Source organism: Vulpes vulpes, chromosome 2 (genome assembly GCF_048418805.1).
Source record: "Vulpes vulpes isolate BD-2025 chromosome 2, VulVul3, whole genome shotgun sequence".
In the NCBI taxonomy this organism is placed as follows: Eukaryota; Metazoa; Chordata; class Mammalia; order Carnivora; family Canidae; genus Vulpes; species Vulpes vulpes.
The window spans coordinates 146,486,822-146,507,646 of NC_132781.1; the positions used below are offsets into that span (position 1 = coordinate 146,486,822).

General features: G+C 43.5%; 1 protein-coding gene across 2 annotated transcripts in view; it reads left to right on the forward strand.

The window, feature by feature from the left end:
- Nucleotides 1-20,825, forward strand: part of ABCC11 (ATP binding cassette subfamily C member 11) — a 71,696-nt gene that overhangs the window by 14,159 nt on the left and 36,712 nt on the right. For both annotated transcript variants that reach the window (XM_072750280.1, XM_026014517.2), the window contains 9 exons: nt 1,283-1,441; nt 5,497-5,644; nt 6,715-6,948; nt 11,057-11,230; nt 12,054-12,201; nt 12,371-12,519; nt 13,869-13,976; nt 17,736-17,996; nt 19,546-19,617. In XM_072750280.1, coding sequence (XP_072606381.1) covers nt 1,283-1,441; nt 5,497-5,644; nt 6,715-6,948; nt 11,057-11,230; nt 12,054-12,201; nt 12,371-12,519; nt 13,869-13,976; nt 17,736-17,996; nt 19,546-19,617 — 1,453 coding nt within the window. The remainder of the gene's footprint in view (nt 1-1,282; nt 1,442-5,496; nt 5,645-6,714; nt 6,949-11,056; nt 11,231-12,053; nt 12,202-12,370; nt 12,520-13,868; nt 13,977-17,735; nt 17,997-19,545; nt 19,618-20,825) is intronic.

The window sequence follows — 20,825 nt, forward strand, 5'->3', positions numbered from 1 at the left end:
TTTGTTTTGTTTTAAAGATTTTATTTATTTATTCATAAGAAACACAAAGAAAGAGAAGCAGAGACATAGGCAGAGGGAGAAGCATTGGGGAGCCCGATGTGTGACTAGATCCTGAACCCTGGGATCACAGCCAGAGCCAAAGGCAGACGTTCAACCACTGAGCCACCCAGGAGCTCCAGGACTCTATTTTCTATTTACAATCCTCTCTTTTCTCTCACATGTTTGCTAAGATTTTATCTATCAATGGCCTGCAGTTGTTTTCTTATTTTTAAAAAAACTTGAGCTTCCATCACATTGTTCCCACTAGATTGTCCTCATCTCCATAGAGAATAAGAACCTGGGTACTTAGTGCTCCTAGGCAGCCTCATCTAGAGAAACATTCTGCTTCTGTCCAGCCTTCAGCGTAGCGGTACCTGCTCAAAGATTCTTGCCCTTTCTCTGCAATCACTCATGGTTTCACATATCTGGCAATACCTGGTACCAATCCCCACCCTTCCTTCAGTTCCTTCTCTCTCCAACCCTGTCCAAAATGCACAGCTGCGGGGGCAGTGTGCGGGCAGTGGGGCGGGGAAGGGGTATGAATGAAGAAGAGCCCATTGTCCAAAACAAAACAAAAACATGCTGTGCGTTTGGCATTTTTGTCTTCTCATCTTTCTCCCCAAGTCTCCTTTTTAACTGAATTTTCTTCAGATTGAAACAGATAGCATTAAAGGCAGCTTTGAAAAAAAAGTAGATATTATACACAATGCCAACAACATCTCCATCCAGTTATTATTTCATGTTTGTGAATCATTTCCAGGGATATGATCTTATCATCCTTATTTCCTTTTAATTCCATTCTTACTGTTTTTGTAAAAATTACATAAGCAAAATATAGAAAAAATGAAAGAGTGAGAATCTCTTTTCCTGTACTTTACCAATTCTAATCCCTTTGTCAATCACTATTAATAATTTGATATCAATGTATCCATATGTACAGATATAAATTTGTATATATAAAAACATAAATGCATATATACATATAATACAAAAATATATACAGGGGCACCTGGGTGGCTCAGTCGGTGAAGCATCTGCCTTCAGCTCAGGTCATGATCCTGGTGTTCTGGGATTAAGCCCCACATCCTTGGGCTGTACGCTCAGTGAGGCGTCTGCTTCTCTCTCTCCCTCTTTCCCTACCCTCACTGGTGCTTTCTCTCTTACATGCTCTCTCTCTCAAATAAATAAACAAAATCTTTAAAAAAAATAATGACAACTACATGACCTGTGACTTCTCTGCTAGGTTTCCTGCCCCACAGCCCATGGATGATGCTGGGCTGTTCTCCTATCTCACGATGTCATGGCTCACCCCCTTCATGATCCAGGGTGTACGGAGGCGCTTGAATGAGAACACCATCCCCCAGCTGTCAGTACATGATGCCTCAGACAAAAATGCTAAAAGGTAAAGTCATATCGGGTAAGCCACCAGATTGGTTAAAGGCCATGTCTTGCAGGATAGGTGACCAGAGATGCTGAAGAGTAGCAAGCAGCGCCCGTCTTTAGACAAAGAGTATTGGCTCTTCTTTGGTACCAAGAAGCCTCACTGTAGTTCATGAACATCCTGAAATGGCACACATATTTTATATATTAGGCTAGAGACTTTTGTCTGGAGCAAGAATTCATGTCTTTAATCAGATCTACCTAAGTCATCACTAACTAGTTGTGTGATTAAGTTTCCTCACAGGGATTAAATGGGGGTAAAATGAATGAGTGATTTCAAATGTCTTATATTCATGTTCCTACCTCTAGCTACTTCATGAGATGCCAGGTAGAGAATGGCATTTTCCAAAAGTCTTCCAGAAAATGGTAGTCCCATAAGACGTTTCCTGAAAAGAGCATTCATTGGTTAAGGAAGTTTGTGAAATGTGGCGTACTATTGCCAGGTCTCAGATTTGTTTACAAAGCAAATTAGTGGACTTAGGGCACTGAGAAAACAGAAACTGGTTCAATTTTGACTCACTGTTTCTCAGAACTATTCAGTAAAAGGAAAAAAAAATGTTTTCAGGGAGCACCTACCTCTGCCAGATATTGATCAGAATCTCACTGCCTAGTAGCTATGATGTCAGACAAATCACTTTACCCTTACAGAGACCCTGTGTCCTTATGTCTAAAATAATGGACCATAAAATTGATCTCATGGTCTTTCACAGGATTGTTTTAAGAATCAAAGGAGAGGATAAATTCAGTTTAAAGCACATGGGAAAATGCCTGGTGCATAATAGGCACCAGTTAGGTGTTTGGTTGTTCTTCTCTGACCATTGTGAGTACAGGGTTTCCTGATTTATGTCTATTAGAGTGCACTGATCCTGCCATTTTTAAAAAGATTGTATTTATTTATTCATGAGAGTCACACACAGAGAGGCAGAGACACAGGCAGAGGGAGAAGCAGCTTCCCTGTAGGGAGCCCCATGTGAGACTAGATCCAGGACCCTGGGATCACGACCTGAGCCAAAGGCAGATGTTCAACCACCGAGCTAACCAGTCGTCCCAATTCTGCCATTTTTATTCTATAGCTCAGTATGTCTGTCTATCAATACTTTTACCATCACACCACATTCGGATTTGAAAAAAGAAAAACAAAAAACAATGATCTGTGTGTTCATCCCTTTAGAAGGCTTCTTTCTCTGTGTTCCCCATTGAGCAAGCAGAATTCTGGGGTACATCTTCCCTAGCTCTTCAGAAAAACTGCTGTTACTTCCCTGATGATTTGTTGACAAGCGCCAGCCGTCTTCCTCACTACCACTGTCATCAGCCCAGCAGCAGAATCACCATTATCAGCACCATCATCTTCAGTATGACTATCATAATTCTCCGTAGTTTTCATTTTGGTCTATAGTCACAGAGCATTTCCCCATCCGTCACCTCCTTTGACCATCACAAGGAAATAGGGCACATGCTTTTCCCCTGCTTTACACGTGAAGAGACTGAGGACTGAGAGAAGTAAAATGTAGTTCCCAGAGTTCTATAGCTAATGAACAGAGGAGGCAAAGTGTGAAGGCAAGTCTTTTGAATCTGGTAATCATGGCCAGAAATTGATATGGTTGCTAGGAGAGCTGAGGGTAGGCTACAGGACACTTGAACTTACTTAGTCAAAGTTGAACCAACCCTAGAGCTTTTTGTCTCTGTGTATTGGGCCATATGTGGAGATAGAGCTGGAACAAAGAGAGATGGCCCCAAAGTTTGGCCCGAGTAATATTACCCATAAGCAATACAATCCTCTAACACATACAGGTGTCATGGGGACATTTCTGCTTTATTGACCTAAGGCCCAGACCACCCCCTCCTCCATCCCCGCAAGTTATCTGGCCCACACTGATGAGTATGGGATGGGGCAGTTGTTTTATAACTCAAGAAGGAAGAGACAGCCTGGGGTTTTGATGTCAGGTTAGGGAATGTAGGACAGGAAAATTATTGTGGTGTTTGTTCCTTTCTGACTTTAAGCTGGGCATGAATGTCCACGGCTGCAGGAGTAAAGAGCAGAAAGGGCTAGAACTGGCTGCCATGAGAGACTTGGCAGCAGAAGATGAGAACCAGAAGCTGACAGAGCCATTTGAGAACATGCACAAGCAGAGCTGCTCTTGGGCCCTGGGCACAAACAGTGGCCCACCGTGCTCCTGCTCCATAAGGAGTGGAAGCTTCAGGGAGTCCTGGAGTCCCTTGGTTTAGTCCTTGGTGTTCTCATCATGGACAGTGGTAATTGCTTTCCAGACAGTGGAACCAAACATTGTGGAGCAGGAGCCAGGAAGTAAAAGGGCAGATGCCAACATGGTGATTGCAGCTGACAGATTGGATCATGGGTGTGCAGGAAGCATCCAGAGCCAGATTAAGGCCCTGGAAGCCAGAAGTGCCACAATGATAATTTTCAGTTACCTGCTCCTGCATCAAACATAATATAAAATAAAAAAGAAGGATAAGAGAGTTGACAAAATTCTTAATTGCTGCCATGATAACTTCTTTGATGCTTTTTTCCCATTTTTTTCCTCAAAGAAATGTTTTCAGTGTCCGTTTTGCGGATAAAACATGAACAGCCTAGGCATCTTTAGCTCGAATTGGCAAAATAAGGGGACACTTTTAATTAAGTGATCCAACATTGGGGGCACTCTTTGGGGACTTTGAAATAAATGTAGGAACTTTCTGGAGGTCAGAGTTTTAGGTTTTATGAATCTTAATTTGTGCATAAAAGAAAGGGTGACATTATTCAGGGTAACAAAATAGTTGATGAGGGAAAGTTATCTTTTTTATTTATTTTTTAAAAGTAGGCATTGAGGGGAACCCTGGGTGGCTCAGTAGTTTAGCACCTGCCTTCGGCCCAGGGCGCGATCCTGGAGTCCCAGAATCGGGTCCTGCGTTGGGCTCCCGGCATGGGGCCTGCTTCTCCCTCTGCCTGTGTCTCTGCCTCTCTCTCTATGCCTATCATGAATAAATAAATAAAATCTTTAAAAAATAAAAAAATAAAAGTAGGCATTGAGCCTAACCTAGCGTGGAGCCTAGCACAGGGCTTGAATTCACAACCCTGGGATCAAGACCTGAGCTGAGATCAGGAGTCAGATGCTTAACTGACTGAGCTACCAGGTGCCCTGAAAATTATTATTTTTTTTATAGAAAAATTCAAACTGTTAAGTACAGCAGGAGTGTTAGAATTAGAAATCACTGTTTTACCAACTCTAATGGAAGCGGATTAATGGTCATCAATGATGATGAATGAATGGCAGTGAATGAGTCAGGCTAATACATCTTAACCCACTGACACCCTGAACATTACTAATAGAGGAACACCACACATTGCAAAAGAAGTATACTATATCACCTATTAAATATTTTTGCCAGTGACCTGAATTCTGAATTTCATTACACCTCTAGATCTAGCTAGGAGTTTAATAGAAAATATAAGGCACAAAAGGTTGTGTTAGACAACAGCACTAGGATGCAATCAGTCAAATCCAGAATATGGGGAATTCTATGGAATAAATGACCCAGTTTCTTCACCAAACAAACAGCAGAAAATGCAGAGAAAGAGAAGCTGTTACAGTTTAAAAAGAGATGCAAGAAGCCTATCAGATTCATCACTGAAATGCAATATATGGACCTCATTTGGATTTTGAGTTTGGCCAACTGATTATAAAAACATGTTTTTGACATAATTAGAGAAATTTGAATATAGACCAGGTATTAATTGCCATCAAGGAATTTTATTAATATATAATCAATGTGTTATATTATATTAATATATGATTACTAGTTATTAATAATTAATAGCAATTAATTGATAACCGTTGTATGTCACTGTAGTTTTTTATTTTTTATTTATTTATTTTTTTTTTCACTGTAGTTTTTTAAAAGGCCTTATCTGAAAGAGATACATACGGAAGCATTTGTAAATGAAATGATATATCTGGGATTTACTTGAAATACTCTATGCAAAGAGATTTCACTTGGCTCAATTTTCCTCTTTTGAAGGCTCTGCCTCCTTTGGGAAGAAGAAGTCTCAAGGCACGGGATTGAAAAAGCTTCAGTGCTTCGAGTGATGATGAGATTTCAAAGAACAAGAGCTCTTTTTGATATATTTCTGGGTTGCCTCTTCTCTGTCATGAGTGTGCTAGGGCCAGTAAGTGGCTGGCTTCGTGAGGTTTGGGGGGCTCCAGGCTTTAGAGATTAGTACGTTCAAGTGCATACCTGGAGTTGGGAATTACTTGTCTCAGTTGCTACACAGAAGACAACATTTGGAGGTAGTAGAGCTAGTAGTAGTTAAGAGTGTGAGTGCTGCAGCCATTGCTTCAGTTCAAGCCGTGGCCCTTAACTTCTGGATGACTTTGGGCAATTTGTTTAGCATCTCTGTGCCTTAGTTTCTTCAGGGAACCCCATCACACTCTTTATGATGGACCTCCTGGAAACCCTCATGATCAAAATGGATCGCATAACATTACCTACCTCTCAGCGTGAACTTAAATGAGATAGATATATAAAGCACCTAGAACATAGCCTGGCTCAGTACAAGCCTGCTGCTTTGAGAAATGGCTGGACAGCTATGGGAGTGTAGAAGGCAGAAACTAGTGGCTTCCATGTACCATGATTGAGATGAATCAACTTTATTTCCCATCTTCTAGGTCCTCAGACTAAGGTTCTTTTTTTTTTTTTTTTGGTTTTAATTTCCTTCCTTTTTTCTTTCTTTCTTTCTTCCTTTCTTTCTTTCTTTCTTTCTTTCTTTCTTTCTTTCTTTCTTTCTTTCTTTCTTTCTTCCTTCCTTCCTTCCTTCCTTTTCCTTCCTTCCTTCCTTCCTTCCTTCCTTCCTTCCTTCCTTCCTTCCTTTCCTTCTTTCTCTTTGAGACAGAGAGAGAAAACACATGAGAAGGGGGAGGGGCAGAGGGAGAGGGAGAAACAGACTTTTGGCTGAGTACAGTGTCTGATATGGGGCTGGATCCCGAGACCCTGGGATCATGACCTGATCCAAAGGCAGATGCTTAACTGACTGAGCCACCCAGGCACCCTGTCAGCCTAAGATTCTGATTTCAGAGAGTAAGTCTCATTATCCCAGCTGGGGTCACATGCTCACCAGTTAGCCAGTAGAGTGTAGGGCACTTTGACCATCCAGCCTAAACTGCATGCAAGGGGACAGATGAAAGTCTCTCCAGAAGAAAACTGGAGCACTGAATAATCAAAACTCCTGTTTCCTTCTAGATGCTGTTTATACCAAAGATCCTGGAATATTCTGAAGAGCAGTCAGGGAATATTGCCTATGGGGTGGGACTCTGCTTTGCCCTCTTTTTCATAGAGTGCCTGAAGTCACTGAGTCTGTGCTCCTGCTGGGTCTTAAGCCAGCGCACAGGTGTCAGGTTTCGTTCTGCTGTTTTCTCCTTTGCTTTTGAGAAGCTAATACAATTCAAGTCTCTAACACACATCACCACTGGAGAGGTAAGTGCCTGGCATCTTACGGGAGGCCATACTTGCTTAGACTTCCTCCAGACATCCCTGACTTAGGGGCCAAGGGAAGGAAGAAAGGGAGTTAAGAGAGGAAGGAAACAGTTCCTAGGATGAGTGTTGATAATCATCAAGAATTGCCTGTAGGGCACAAGAACAGGTCAACACTAACCCAGGGAGATGCCGCTTGCATTCAGAGGCTTTCGACAAAATTTATTCATTCATTCAACACATAGTTACTGATGCCTATTCTGGACCAGACCCTGTGCTAGGCCCTGGGGATATAGCAATGAACATAAAGACACAAACCATCAGAGAAGCACCTTAGGAAGTGCATCCCCTCAGCCAGCCTGGGGAGGAAGGTAAGGAAGGATAGGCTAGCTCAGGGAAATCAAGGGAAAAGCAACTGCAGATCACCTCTTTGAGTGTTAATTCTTACCTGCAAAGAGGAGTACTTAGAGCTGCCTGGTTATTGTTATTGGTATATCAGTTCCCTGCTCTTGCTTCTCCTACAACAAAACACAAATATCCAAATGTCGACAGAGAGTGGAAAAATATGCTCCAACTTATGACCCACAACCTTGGGGGTATTGGAATTTAGTATATTTAATTTTATGTTCCCTATTTTTCTATTGCTTACCAGTTGCCTTGAGGAGCATGAATTACTTTTATATTGAAACAGACATTTGAATTCTTAGAAAAGACAACACTGCTCTGACCCTTTACCCTTTGTGATCTGGCATCAACAACTGTCCAATCTCACCTCCTCCCATCTCTCCTCCTTCAGCCCTATGTTGGCTTCCTCCCTTCCACCAGGCGAAGCTAAACTTCAGTCCTCAAGCACACCAGGCATTTCCACCTCCTGGCAATGTTGCTCACATTGCCCCCACCCCCTGCTCCTTTATAATCCCATTCATCCATCATGGATGTCCTTTCCTTCATGACCCTGCCATCCACCCCCAGTCCCCACCAAACACAAATCTGGCTGTCCTACTAACACGATCCCCCTTTAAAGACACAAACCCTTTCAGATTCAACACTCTGTCCCTGAAAATGCCAACATTTGAATTACACAGAACAGACGATATTAAAAAAAAAAATCTACTAAATTAACCACTGCCATCAAGCGGATGCTTCCTCTAAACCCAATTGGTAGCAAACGTAAGGTATTTGTTATCATCGTTGCCATTATTCTTCACCATTTTATTAGTCTTGTAACCTGAGGCCACTTGTTCAGTCTCTTTGAAGCTGTGGAATAATAAAATGAGCCTTATAGGATTGTTGTCTCATAGGAGTTACTACACATAAAACACATAGAGAGGGGACAGCAGTTCTGAAGTATTAAATTGTATTACTGACTTCTCTTAGGCCTTGAGCATGGGCGCTCCCTGTCATCCTGCATTTGATTGGAGTTAAGATCCATGGCAGCCCTTCCCCATGTTTATCATCATAAAAAGGAGGAGTCATCATCATAATTGCTAACTTCCACTAAGCCAGACATTGTCCCCAGGTCTTTGCCTTGTTAGCACAGTCACTCCTCTGACAACCCTCTTACTTGGTAGTTTCAGTTTTTGTCTCCATCTTCACAGAGGTAGAAACTGAGGCAAGAAAGGAATAGGAAACATGTACAAGGTCACAGGATTGGCGAGCAGCAGAGTCTGGCTGCAGGGTCCAGGCTCTGAATCAGTGTACTTACCTGCCTTGCCAAGTAGAATTTCCACACTGAGGTCTGCCCTGGTTCCTGTGTGCCTCTACCCTGAGCACTTGCTGTGTGCAAGGCCAATTTCCCCCAAACATCCTCATGAACATAAGACAAGATGACCCACTTGAAAGTGGGGGTGGAAGTAGCTACTCACATGAGTAGTCCCAGAGAGCTGCTTCCATAGTTTTACTTTAAAATTAATTTTAAAAATATAATAAGACAAAATCAGAGAGGGAGACAAATTGTAAGAGACTCTTAACTACAGGAAACAAACTGAGGGTTGCTGGAGGCGAGGTGGGATAATTGGGTGATGGGCATTGAGGAGGGCACGTGATGTAATGAGCACTGAGCGTTACACACAACTGATAAATCACTGAATTTTATCTCTGAAATTAATAATATGTTATATGTTAATTAATTGAATGTAAATAAAATTTAAACAATTAAAAAATAGACAAAATAAAAAACACTTGTACCCATTCACCTTGGAAACAAAAAAAGGTGGAATAGATGACTCCCAAGACCCGGTCACTTCCAATATGCCTAGAGGTGACCACCACTATTAATTCCGCTTGTGTCCTTCTAGACTTTTCAGGTACACATGTAGGTTTTCTGTAGAAAGCATATTGTATCTTGTGTTTTTACACAAAAACACAAAGTTTTTATTAAAAAAAGTAAAAAAAAAGTATGTGTTTTTACATAAATGATACTACCTTTTAGAATGTTCTGCTACTTTGTTTTACTAATAGAGAGTATATGATACAGTTTTCTGGGTGATTTTTTTACATCAAGGATGCTGTTATTTGTGCTGTTTTGAATTTTTTCTTTCCTCTTCACTATGTCAGCCTTCCATATTAACACATATAAATCTCCCTCATTCCTTCTCAACTATGCTTACTTATAATTATAACATTTCCTCCCCCTCCATTTTTACTGAGATATAACTGACATATAATGTTGTATTTGTCCAAGGTATATAGGGTAATGATTTAATCTGCATGGCAAAATAATCACTACCGAAGTTTAGTTACCATCCATCGCCTTACATGGTTACATTTTTTTTTCCCCGCAAAAAGAGCCTTTAAAATCTACTATCTTAGCAACTTTCAGATATACAATACAATATTAACTCTGGTCACCATACTTATTTATAACTAAACGTTTTTACCTTTTGATCACCTCTACACATTTACCCCACCCACCTTTGAGCATTGTCAATGTGGCAAAATGAAGTGTTTTATATGCATTGTCTCATTAGTTGTCACATCAGTGCTATGGGGTAGGTTGTGTTATTATTCCCATTTTATTTCTATGGCAACTGAGGCACAGAGAGACTGGGTAATGTGTCCTTGGTTCTACAGCTAGTACATGACAAGTCTGGGACATGAACTCTGACAGTTTGCCTCAGGACCCAGTATTATCTAATACTCCTTAGGTGGATGCTTAAAAGTTGGGAAGGTTAAACTTTCCCCATGAATGGACATTTAGAATGTTTCCAGGGTTTTGCTGCTATAAGCACAACTACAGTGAAAGTCCTTGTGCGTGCTTCCTCTAGCACTTGTGAATGTTTCTCAACAGAGAAATGAAATAGCCAAGTCACGGGGTTTGCGCAATTGTTAACTTTCAGAGATACTGTTCAACTCCCTTCTGAAGTGGCTGTACCAAGCTATGCTTCCTTATACACTTTACATTTTTGTAAAGATTCAACCTGGAGCACATCCTGGGAACTGGAAGGACATAAATTTAACGTGAAAAGGAAATTACTTCTTAAGGCATTCAGATAGGTCATTCTAGAAGACATTCATGATTTTGGTTCTTAAATATTTGTTGATTTGGAATGTCAGCTTTTATGTGATACAGAACTGGGCAATATGTGTTAGGGAGCAGGGAAGTGGACAGAAGAGTCTATAGCAAAATAGAAAAAAAAAAAGGATAAAAAGACTTAGTTCCTGCCTAAAAACAAAATTCAGCCAATAGTAGTAGTAGTAGTAGTAGTAGTAGTAGTAGTAGTAGTATGAATAGAATAGAATAGAATGAGATAGAAGACTAGAAGTAACTCTCTGGAGAATCTGGGTATGAGAAGTTATAGCAAGAGTATAGTAAAATATCACTTTTATGAAGCAAAGTCTGCTTCTGCAGATCCTTTTTATTTCATTGACATCCTCACAACAACCATATAAAGTGGGTATAATTATTTCGGCTTCATAGGTGGAGAAGCTGAGCCTCAGAGTGGCACAGTAATGGGCTCAGGGTCACACAGAGAGAGTAAGAGGAGAGCTGTGAACTTGGTGTTTTTGTCTCTTGCACCCTGCTCTCAAGCCTTCCGGTCCCGTGCATGTGTAGCCCCTTCCAGGTATCTGAAGAGGTGATACCTGTGCCCTCGGGCTTGCTGTCTTACAGGCCATCAGCTTCTTCACCAGCGACATAAACTACCTGTTTGAAGGGGTGTACTACGGTCCCCTGATCTGGCTCATCTGCTCGTTGCTGATTTCTTGCACTCTCAGCTCCTACTTCATTCTTGGACCTACTGTGCTCTCCGCCACTTTTTGCTATCTCCTGATTTTGCCAGTGGAGGTAACGTCTTTCTTTGCCACCCATTTGATGTTGGATGGTCCCTGGAAGCCCCAAAGCCCTGGAATCTGGGGTACTAGTGAGTGAAAATATTGACTTCTGTTGACTGTTCATTCCATTGTGGTCACGTTTCAGCTTTACTTTCTGCATCAAACTGTTCTCTGGCCACAACATTGGCCAAAGAAACAAGAGGTGAATAGGATGGGCAACAGTCCATCTCACAGATCTGCTTCATGGACTTGCCTTAGTAGATATCCTCCATATAAGGGTTTCGTTCCTTCTCTTCTTCCAGAATGTAGTAATGTAATAGCCCAGATAGCATTTAACACTTGGCCAAGTACAGTATAATGGGAGAAGGGAAGCAAATTTGCTGACAAAGACTCAGGTAAAATAAAATTGGGCCAAACAAGAAGTGACTTTTGGAGTATGTTTCCTCTGGATGATTGAAATCAAAGGTTTTCCTCCCTCAGCACAAGTATTGTGATCAAAAGGTGATTGTAACTGTTGGCGGGTTTAGGGTTCCACAAGGCAGAGGAGTCATGTTTCTGTTTAGTTAGCCACAGCCTGGCTTGGGACATAGGAGAGAAACACTCCCAGGATGTGTGAGGCAGGTGCCCTAAGGCAAGATGGAGACATTTCTGTTGGAAAGTCTTCAGCAGGACCCTAGAACTTAGAGTCACAATGGTTCCAATGGGGCAGGATTAAATCTGGGTATTTAACCCACATCTGGATCTTACCTTTGGACAAACTCCTAGTTGCCTTACTTAGGCTGGGCTGAACTCTCCTGCCCTTGTCAACAGAAGCTCTTGCTGCATCCTGACTGCAGGTGCTCCTGATCAAAAAGATTGTTAAGATACACAGTCATTTATCTGAGATCAGCGACCAGCGCATCCGTGTGACCAGTGAAGTTCTCACCTGCATTAAGCTGATTAAAATGTATGCATGGGAGAAACCATTTGAAAAAATAATTAAAGGTACAGAAAATCTCTTTTTCTGCTCAGAGCCTCAGGATGTCATGGTGGGCCAAGCCTCTCATCTTTTGGGGGGTTCTTTCATGCTCTGGGAGTTGTTTGGTGCTCTTTGGAAAATGCTCTTATAACTGGTTAATTTCAGTGCTCCCTCCCTTTTTAAAAAATATCTCAGACCTCAGAAGGAAGGAAAGGAAACTATTGGAGAAGTCTGGGATCATCCAGAGCCTGACCACTGCCTCCATGTTCATAGCCCCCACAGTGGCCACAACGGTGATGTTCCTCATCCACACATGCTTACAACTGAAACTCACGGTTTCATTAGTAAGTGCTTGGAATGCTTTGTTCCCCTCTCCCCTCCCCCATATTGATAGGGAGCTTTCCTTATGTGTCTTTTCTTAGACCTCCCCGCTCAGAGATCTGAAAGTTTGCAGACGGATAATAGATGTAGACTTCGATTTTCCAGACTTTTAGGACGCTCAAACTTTGTTCTGCCTCAATCTGCCTGAAAGAACTGACATCCCTTGGATAGCAAACATGGGAGGGAGAAATGAGAAAGTCATCTACGGGCACAGGGGAGGTGAAATGTGTAGTTAAAAACTTGATGATTCTGATATATGCCTTGAGGTTGCAAATCCTAAACTAAGGAGTTTCTCTGAACCCAAAATAGAGAGGCCCTGGGAATATACTTTATGTAAAAAGCTAGAGCTTCTTTTGTTTTCTCTTTGTGGTCTGACACTGGCCCAGAAAAGCAGCAGCTATCTTTTTGGGGTAGCATCCCAGTTCCCTGAGGAAAAAAGTCGGGGTGCTGCTTTGGGAGAGGTTTGAATCCAGGTGGATTTGGGGCAGAGCAAAGCAAGAGGGGGAGCATTTGAGAGTCTGCAGCCAAGGGTCCGTTTGTGCTCCAGGCAGCAGGCACTTCTCCTTGGCCCAGACACGCATTAGAAAAGCACCTGTGAAGGCTTGAGGGTGGACGCAGGGGCTTTTGTAGGAGAAGCTCTCAACAGGACTTTGGGGTTACACTGCACTCACACAGTGAAGGATGAAGGAGGGAGTGAAGATGCGGCATGGACTGGAAAGTCTCCAAGGTACTTTAGGTCATATTCTGGGATCCTGAGTGCCGAAGGTGGTGTGTCGTAGTCAGGAAAAGTCTCCAGTAGAGAGTGTGGTGTGAATTAGGCTTGAAGTGCAGGGAGATTTGGAACATTAGAAGACTAGAGTATCTAAGGCAAGGAAGATTAAATATAATTGTAACAGCAATAATCGTTCCAAGCTACTTTGACAGTAGACAAACTTTCTCGTGTGTACTTTCTCAGTGTTTCCCCACCTTTATTCCTGCACCTGCTTGATGATTTTGGCAGTTAAGCCAACAGGAAAATTCAGTTTGTTGGAGGAGGGGCCCTGGCCAAAGTTGCAGAACTATCCAGTGGCTAAGCTATAGCAGGAGCCAGGCCTACAGAAATGGAGTTGCCAAGATGACTGCTTCTTCCCCATCCCCACTCTTTCCAGTCTCCCCAGAATACTGGCTTGGTCCCTACCAAATGATGGACCAGCCTATCAGAAGCAGCAAGGTCTGGCCCTGTGGCTTCCCAGACTCAGGGATGGAGGCCGCAAGGGGTGGAGAGGGAAGGACAGGGATGTGACCCTCACCACCTCCACCTCTCTTTGTCCAGGTCTTCACTGTGGCGGGCACCTTGATTCCCTTGCGGCTGTCAGTATTCTTTGTGCCCTTTGCAGTAAAAGGCCTCACGAATTCCAAGTCTGCAGCAGAAAGGTTTAAGGTACGTGGACTGTTTGTGTGGCTCTGTGTTGGGAGCTCATTTGCCTTTAGTTATATGATGCTCCCCCTGAAAATGACCCCAGGGTGAGGCCGACTCCAGCCTTGGTGGAGAGGAATTGGTTCACTCAGTGACCTCCTGTACCCAGGCTTGGGTGGGGGCTGGGAAGACAGATGAATCAGGCCCCCTGGGGAGATCTTAGGATAGTGTATGCAAACCAGATCCCAGACAGGAGGTCTACAGATCCTGTCCAGGTTGCTATAGGGTTACCCTGATGGTTCTGCTTTAAAACAAACAAACAAACAAACAAACAAACACACACACACACAAACAAACAATATTTGTGGCTTGCATTTTGAAACCTGGAAATTTTATATTAAAATCAGATTTCTGGATTTTCCTGAATAACCAGAAGATCTGGGAACATTAGACTCACATTTTCCTGTGGCCACAAACAGCTGGAGCTGGGGTGATAGTTACCCTATTTAGGTGAGGCATTCAGATACAATTTGCTGTAGCCTCCATGGTGCCCTATTGCAGCTCCAACACTGGGGCTGTTTTACTTACCATTTATCCTCTTTTTTTTTTAATTTAAAGATTTTCATTTATTTATTCATGAGAGACACACAAGGAAAGGCAGAGACATAGGCAAAGGAAGAAGCAGGCCTCCCACCAGGAGCCTTATGCAGGACTCAATCCCAGGACCCCAGGACCACAACCTGAGCCAAAGGCTGACGCTCAACCACTGAGCCACCCAGGCGTCCCTACCATTTATCTTCTTAGCAAATGGTTTACTTCACTTCTTTACGTAGCTTGTCTTGCTCCTATAGCATCTGAGTTTAAAAACCCTAATCTAAACCAATTTTAAAAAGATATTTTAGTCCTCTCATTTAAATGCATGTGGTTCCCAACTTATTCATTCACTCATTTATTCAAAAAGTATTTATTGGACACCTATCTTCTGCCAAGTACTGAGACTGGGAATTCTACTCTGAGCCTGACCAACAGGATCCCTGCTCTCAGGAAGTTATAATTGGTATTACAAATAGACCAGTAGCAAGTAAATTAATGGTCAAGGAAGATAACATTAGATCATGAAAAGCTGCAGTGTCAGTCAAACGATGTGATGTTCTAGAGAGTGTGTGGGGAAGAGCTGGGGCAACTCTGGGTAGGCTGGACCCAGGAGGCCCCTCTGTAAGGTGATTGTTGATCTGAATGATGATAACTAAGCAGCTGGAATAGCAAGTGTAAAAGCCCTGAGACTAGAATGAACTTAGCTTGTCTGAGTAAGGACAAGATAGTCCTTTATTTATAAATAGTCCTAGGAGCTCCCTGGGCTTCTCAGCTGCTGATCAGGGCTCCCTGCTGCCTTCTTTCTGTACACTAGGTACAGAAGGCTCCATCCACTGGTATCCTGGCTAGGCTATCCCATCCTCCCCTCTGGGCCTGTTTTCATCTGCAGGGTGGGCAGAGATGAGGAAGCTACAGTCTGGGCTCCGAAGAATGGGTAAGGATGTTCGCTGAAGGAATGCCTGGAGAGACAGCTCAGAGGTCAGAGAGCTTCTGGCTAGGGATGGTGTAGTTACGTTGGGAGAGAAGGGAGCAGGAAGGGTGAGGGCAAGGGCAAAGATCTTGAACCCAGGGTTGCATCTCCTGGAGACATCCAGGGACTGGAGCTGTGTAGGGTTGCCCCTTGGACAGGCACTCTCCAGGTCCCCTCACTCATCAGGGCATCTTCAACAACTTGTGCTTCAGCCACTGATGTTTTCTATCTGGCTCTGTAAGCATTTTACGTTGAGACCCCTAGGCTCAAGGGGGGAGGAATGATCCCTTCTTCTTTGTTTGTGCCCCCTTATGCCATAACCCAGCTCCCAAACGCTTTTGGCTTTTGAACTCTCGGGTGCCAGCTTCCAAGAGCAGAGAGAAAAGAGCCATGAGCCCTTAGGGAGGACCCCTCTTTTGTAGGTGACCACAGGTAGGAGATGAGCTGGCTGCTGGAGCTGTGGAGGTCTGCACACTGGGGGGCACCGTGGGCAGGGGTTTCCAGACGATTTTTCCTTTGTGCTCTTTGTTAAAAACAACAAGTGAAAAGCACTGGATGGCATAAACAAAATTAGAGACTGAGAATATACTTAGAGCATTTGGGGGTAAGAGGACCCCCTGTCTCTGTTTCCTATAAAGCAGTTTACCAACATTTGTTCATATTCAGTCTCATATTGACTCATTAAGCCAGTGTATCACTCAAAATTTATCTAACAAAATTGATATATGTGATAACAATTTATTTATTTATTTATTTATTTATTTATTTATTTATTTATTAATTAGCAAAGGAATGAAGACCAAAAAATTTGGGACAGTGGTTACCCAGTGGGGAGGGCATGGAGGTTTGTCCACCCAAGCAAGGGAATGAGATGAGGAAGTACCCCATAGATGAGTAAAAGTTTTAGAGTTTGGGTTCAGTGGTGGGCTCATGGATGTTCATTATATTATTTAAAATAACTAAACAAGTAAGGTCCTAGCTAACTAAACAAAATAAAGGGGCCCATGCAATTCCCAATGATGACTCTATGCCTTGACCCCATTGTTATAATTAACCCAATTCAATAAGCCTGAGGTTCAATTAAAAAATAAGAGACCTCCTTTTTTCTTTTGAAAGTAGCTTTTTGTTTATCTTTGTAAAACCCTATGTGCTCATTGTAAAAGGTTCAGACAGTGCAAAAAGTTACAGAGAATAAAAATCACTAAACATCCACTACCTAGAGATAAAACCAGTGTCCAAAATGTCTTCTGAGGGACTCCTGGGTGGCTCAGTAGTTGAGCGTCTGCCTTTGGCTCAGGGCGTGATCCCGGTTCTGGGATCGAGTCCCACATCGGGCTCCCTGCATGGAGCCTGCTTCTCCCTCTGCCTGGGTCTCTGCCTCTCTCTCTCTGTCTTTCATGAATAAATAAATAAGATTTTTAAACAAACAAACAAAACACCAAAATGTCTTTTGAAGCACGATCTCTTTTGAAGCATATCTCCAGGAAGAGACATGTGACTATAATTTGACTGCAGTGAGATCATACTTTCTATCCCTGCTCTTAATGCTAGATCCATATAGTTCAACTCTTCTACTCCACGATCAGGGAGATGGAGACACAGAGAGAAGTGACCTGCTCATGGTCACACTTTGAAATGTATGGCCCCAAACAGTTGCCCACTGTGTGCTACATGGGCAGGCCTTTTTACTTTGAATAATTATACATGAAATTTAATTAGAAAAATGGCACATCTGGGGCATCTGGGTGGCTCAGCGGTTGAGCATCTGCCTTTGGCTCAGGGTGTGATCCCGGGGTCCTGGGATCGAGTTCCACATCGGGTTCCAAGCATGGAGCCTGTTTCTCCCTCTACCTATGTCTCTGCCTCTCTCTTTGTGTCTCTCATGAATAAATAAATAAAATCTTTTTAAAAAAAGAAAAATGGCACATCCGTCTGATGATTCCATGGTGTTATCACCCATGTAAAATATAACAGAAAAGAACAGAGCAGGCGGTATGTAGTTATCAAAGAGTGGCCCAGTGGTCTGAAATTTGGAAAACCTTGATCTAGAATTCCCACCAGCAGAACCTGGCTCCCTCTTAACTGGTGGTGGTTCTTCAGACTTTTACTGTTTATTAGGAGTTTATAAACTAGATCAGTAGGCAGGCCAGAAAAATGAGCACACATTCCTATTGGACTAAAGAACTGAATTCCCTCTTCCTTTCTTTTCACCTGTACAGAAATTTTTCCTCCAGGAGAGCCCAGTATTGTATGTCCAGGCATTGAAAGATCCCAGTAAAGCAGTGGTTTTAGAGGAGGCCACCTTGTCCTGGCGACAGACCTGCCTTGGGATTGTCAATGGCGCTGCAGAGCTGGAGAAGAACGGGTGTGCTCCTGAGGGGATGACCAGGGCTCAGCCAGCTCGAGGAGCCCTCAGGCCAGAGGACACGAGGGACAGCCTACTCCCAGAGTTGCAAAAGTTAAACCTGGTGGTGTCTAAGGTAGCCTTACCTAAGCCACACTGGCAGGTCGGCTGCCAGACTTTCAGAGCCTGAGGTGCACACTTGCTGGCACTTCACTGTTTCCTTGGCTAGAAACAGCCCTCTCTAAATCCCTCTTTTAAATACAAATTATTCAGGGAGGACAAGCACAGGAAGTCTCCCACACTTCAGTGGGAATCAATTGATCATCTACAATTTTTTTTGGTTGTTTTTTGTAATAACACAACCCAGAATAGTACCCTATATGCTGGAAGAGAGGGGGAAGAGACTAACATTTACTAAGTCACTAGTATGTGCCAAGCACAACTCTACGTGTTTCAATTTGATTTTTCTGTGAACTCACCTTACCTGGCTTCTTCTCTAACATTTGCAGGGCCAAGCTTCCCTTCTTGTCCAAACTTCACCTCTGCACTTTCAAGTCAAACTTGATTGCGTTGCCTCCCTCCCACCAACCCAGTCCATTGGTGATACCTGTCAGCTCTCTCCTGAATCCAGCCACCTCTCACCAATCACACCCCCTACCACCTGCCCTAGCCCCAGCCACCATCATGCTGTTCCAGCTCCTGTAGGAGTCTCCTTATCAGCCCATTTGTTTGCACTTTTGCCCTCTTACTATCCATTCCTGTGCAGTGGACAGAGGGTCTTTCTAAACCATAAACCAATTCAAGTCACTCTCTTGCTTAACCCCTTCAGTGACTTCCCACTGCACTTAAGATATAGCCTAGGTATCCCCGAGCACCCTGTCCATGTCTCTCACCCCTTCTCCCACTCATTCCCTTCACACCAGCTACACTAGCCCTCTCGTAACACTTTGGCAGCCAACTTTGTTCCTGTCTCGGGACCTTTGCACCCATTGCTCCCACAGCCTGGCACTGCCAGATCTTCCTGTGTCTGGCTCTTTCTTGTCATATAAGTCTCAGCTCCGATGACAACTGCTTTAAGAAGGCTTTGCTAGCCAAGCCATTGGCTGGCAAAATTGCTTTGATTCATAGTAAAATTGCTTTGGTTCATAGTAGCCAATTCGTTTTACTTAAATGGTTTATCATCATCTGATATTACTTATTTATTTCATGGTTTATGTCTCCTCACTAAAACATAGCATGAAAGTTCTTTTCTTCATTAGTTGGATCATGGGAGAAACTTAAACACTATTTGATGGAGGAGTGAATGAATAAATGAGTGAATGTATGCATGAATTCTGTGAGGCTGGCTTCACTGTCCTTATTTTACACACGAAGAAACTGAGGCACAGAGAGGCTGAGTGACTTGCCCAGGATCATAGAGTAGAATTGGTGCAGATCTGGAATTTGGGTTTCTTACCCATTAGGACCACCTACCTATGAATTCCTCTCTGCTACCTCCATGCGACTTCCTTCTTTTGAGGTAATAGTATCCCACCTCTTGAGCTTTGCTAGTCTGATGGGCCTTGGGGTCTGTGTGGTTATTTTGTTTTCCGTTTGTCCTTTTGTGTTCAAACAACAGACCCTCCCTGGGTGAGTTGTAGGGTTTATCCTGTCCCAATGCCACTCTGTCCTCCTTGGCTTTTCAGGGGACCATGTTGGGGGTCTGTGGCAACACTGGGAGTGGCAAGAGCAGCCTGCTGTCAGCCATCCTGGGAGAGGTAAGTGACTTGTGACCACATGCATGCACACCCACGGGCAGTCCAGGGACTCTCAAGCTTGAGTTCCCCGAGGCAGCCATGCCGTCCCTTTCTTGCTTAATGGAGTCTGAGCCAATAGAATTTTTATGAGTTGAGAACAGATGGGATGCACTGAGGGGGAGGTGTGTTATAAATATACCTCCTTCTCACCCTCCAGCTAGGAGTGCTACCTCTTAGATCCCCTAGAGGTCTGCCCTCACCTGTTCTCTGTGCTTTCCTCACCCTGTTTGTAATCAACCAGCTATCAGGATGATGATACAGCATGTCTGAAAGTTTAATATGATAATAAAAATCATTCCATGAGGCCAGGCTCAGAAAAGGACATGTGTCCCTTGTGATACAGCATTAGGATTCCAATGTGGAGGGAGAAAAGGGGAGGAGGAAGGAAGGAGGGATTGGGGAGAGGAGGCCCTCCCACATGGGATGGGATTGTCTTACTTGCACTCCAGCACTAGAATTTATGTGTCTACTGGGTGCCCCTGCCCTTGAGATCTGAACCCTCCAATTCCATGGTCAATGGATATTCTTTTTTTTTTTTTTAAGATTTTATTTATTTCTTAGAGAGAGAGAGCACGAGGAGCAAGGGGAGGGACAGAGGCAGAGGGAGAAGCAGACTCCCCGCTGAGCCGGGAGCCTGATGGTGGGCTCAATCCCAGGACCCTGAGATCATGACATGAACCGAAGGCCGACTCTTAACCGATTGAGCCACCCCAGCACCGGTCAGTGAGGTCTGCATAGTCTGCAGCCAAGCTCAGCACACCCTTTCTCCAGTTTCCAATAATCTCCAACCTGTTCCCTCCAAACAATTGAGGTCATATTGCACACCCCTCACTGAACAACACCTTAAAACAGCCGTGATACCTGGGGTGCATTTATGGCCACCTCCCTAAGGGGGTTCTCATCAGCACTTCCCCACTCAGCCCCAGCCTTACCCAGTCCTCGGCTTCTCTCTCTGCTCTTTCCTTTCTTTGCCTGTCATCCCTCTCTCCCATGCTGTTGGGAGAATTAGAAGGTTCTTCCTTTATCCAGCTCTTCCCTCAGCTCTTTCTCCCAAATACTATAGCCAAACTCATCACCTCCTTGAAATGTGGTCATATTGTCCATAGACCTCTTTCTCGACAGCTCATTTCTTCATGCTCCACATGTGATGGCCTTGCCCTAACTTCTTG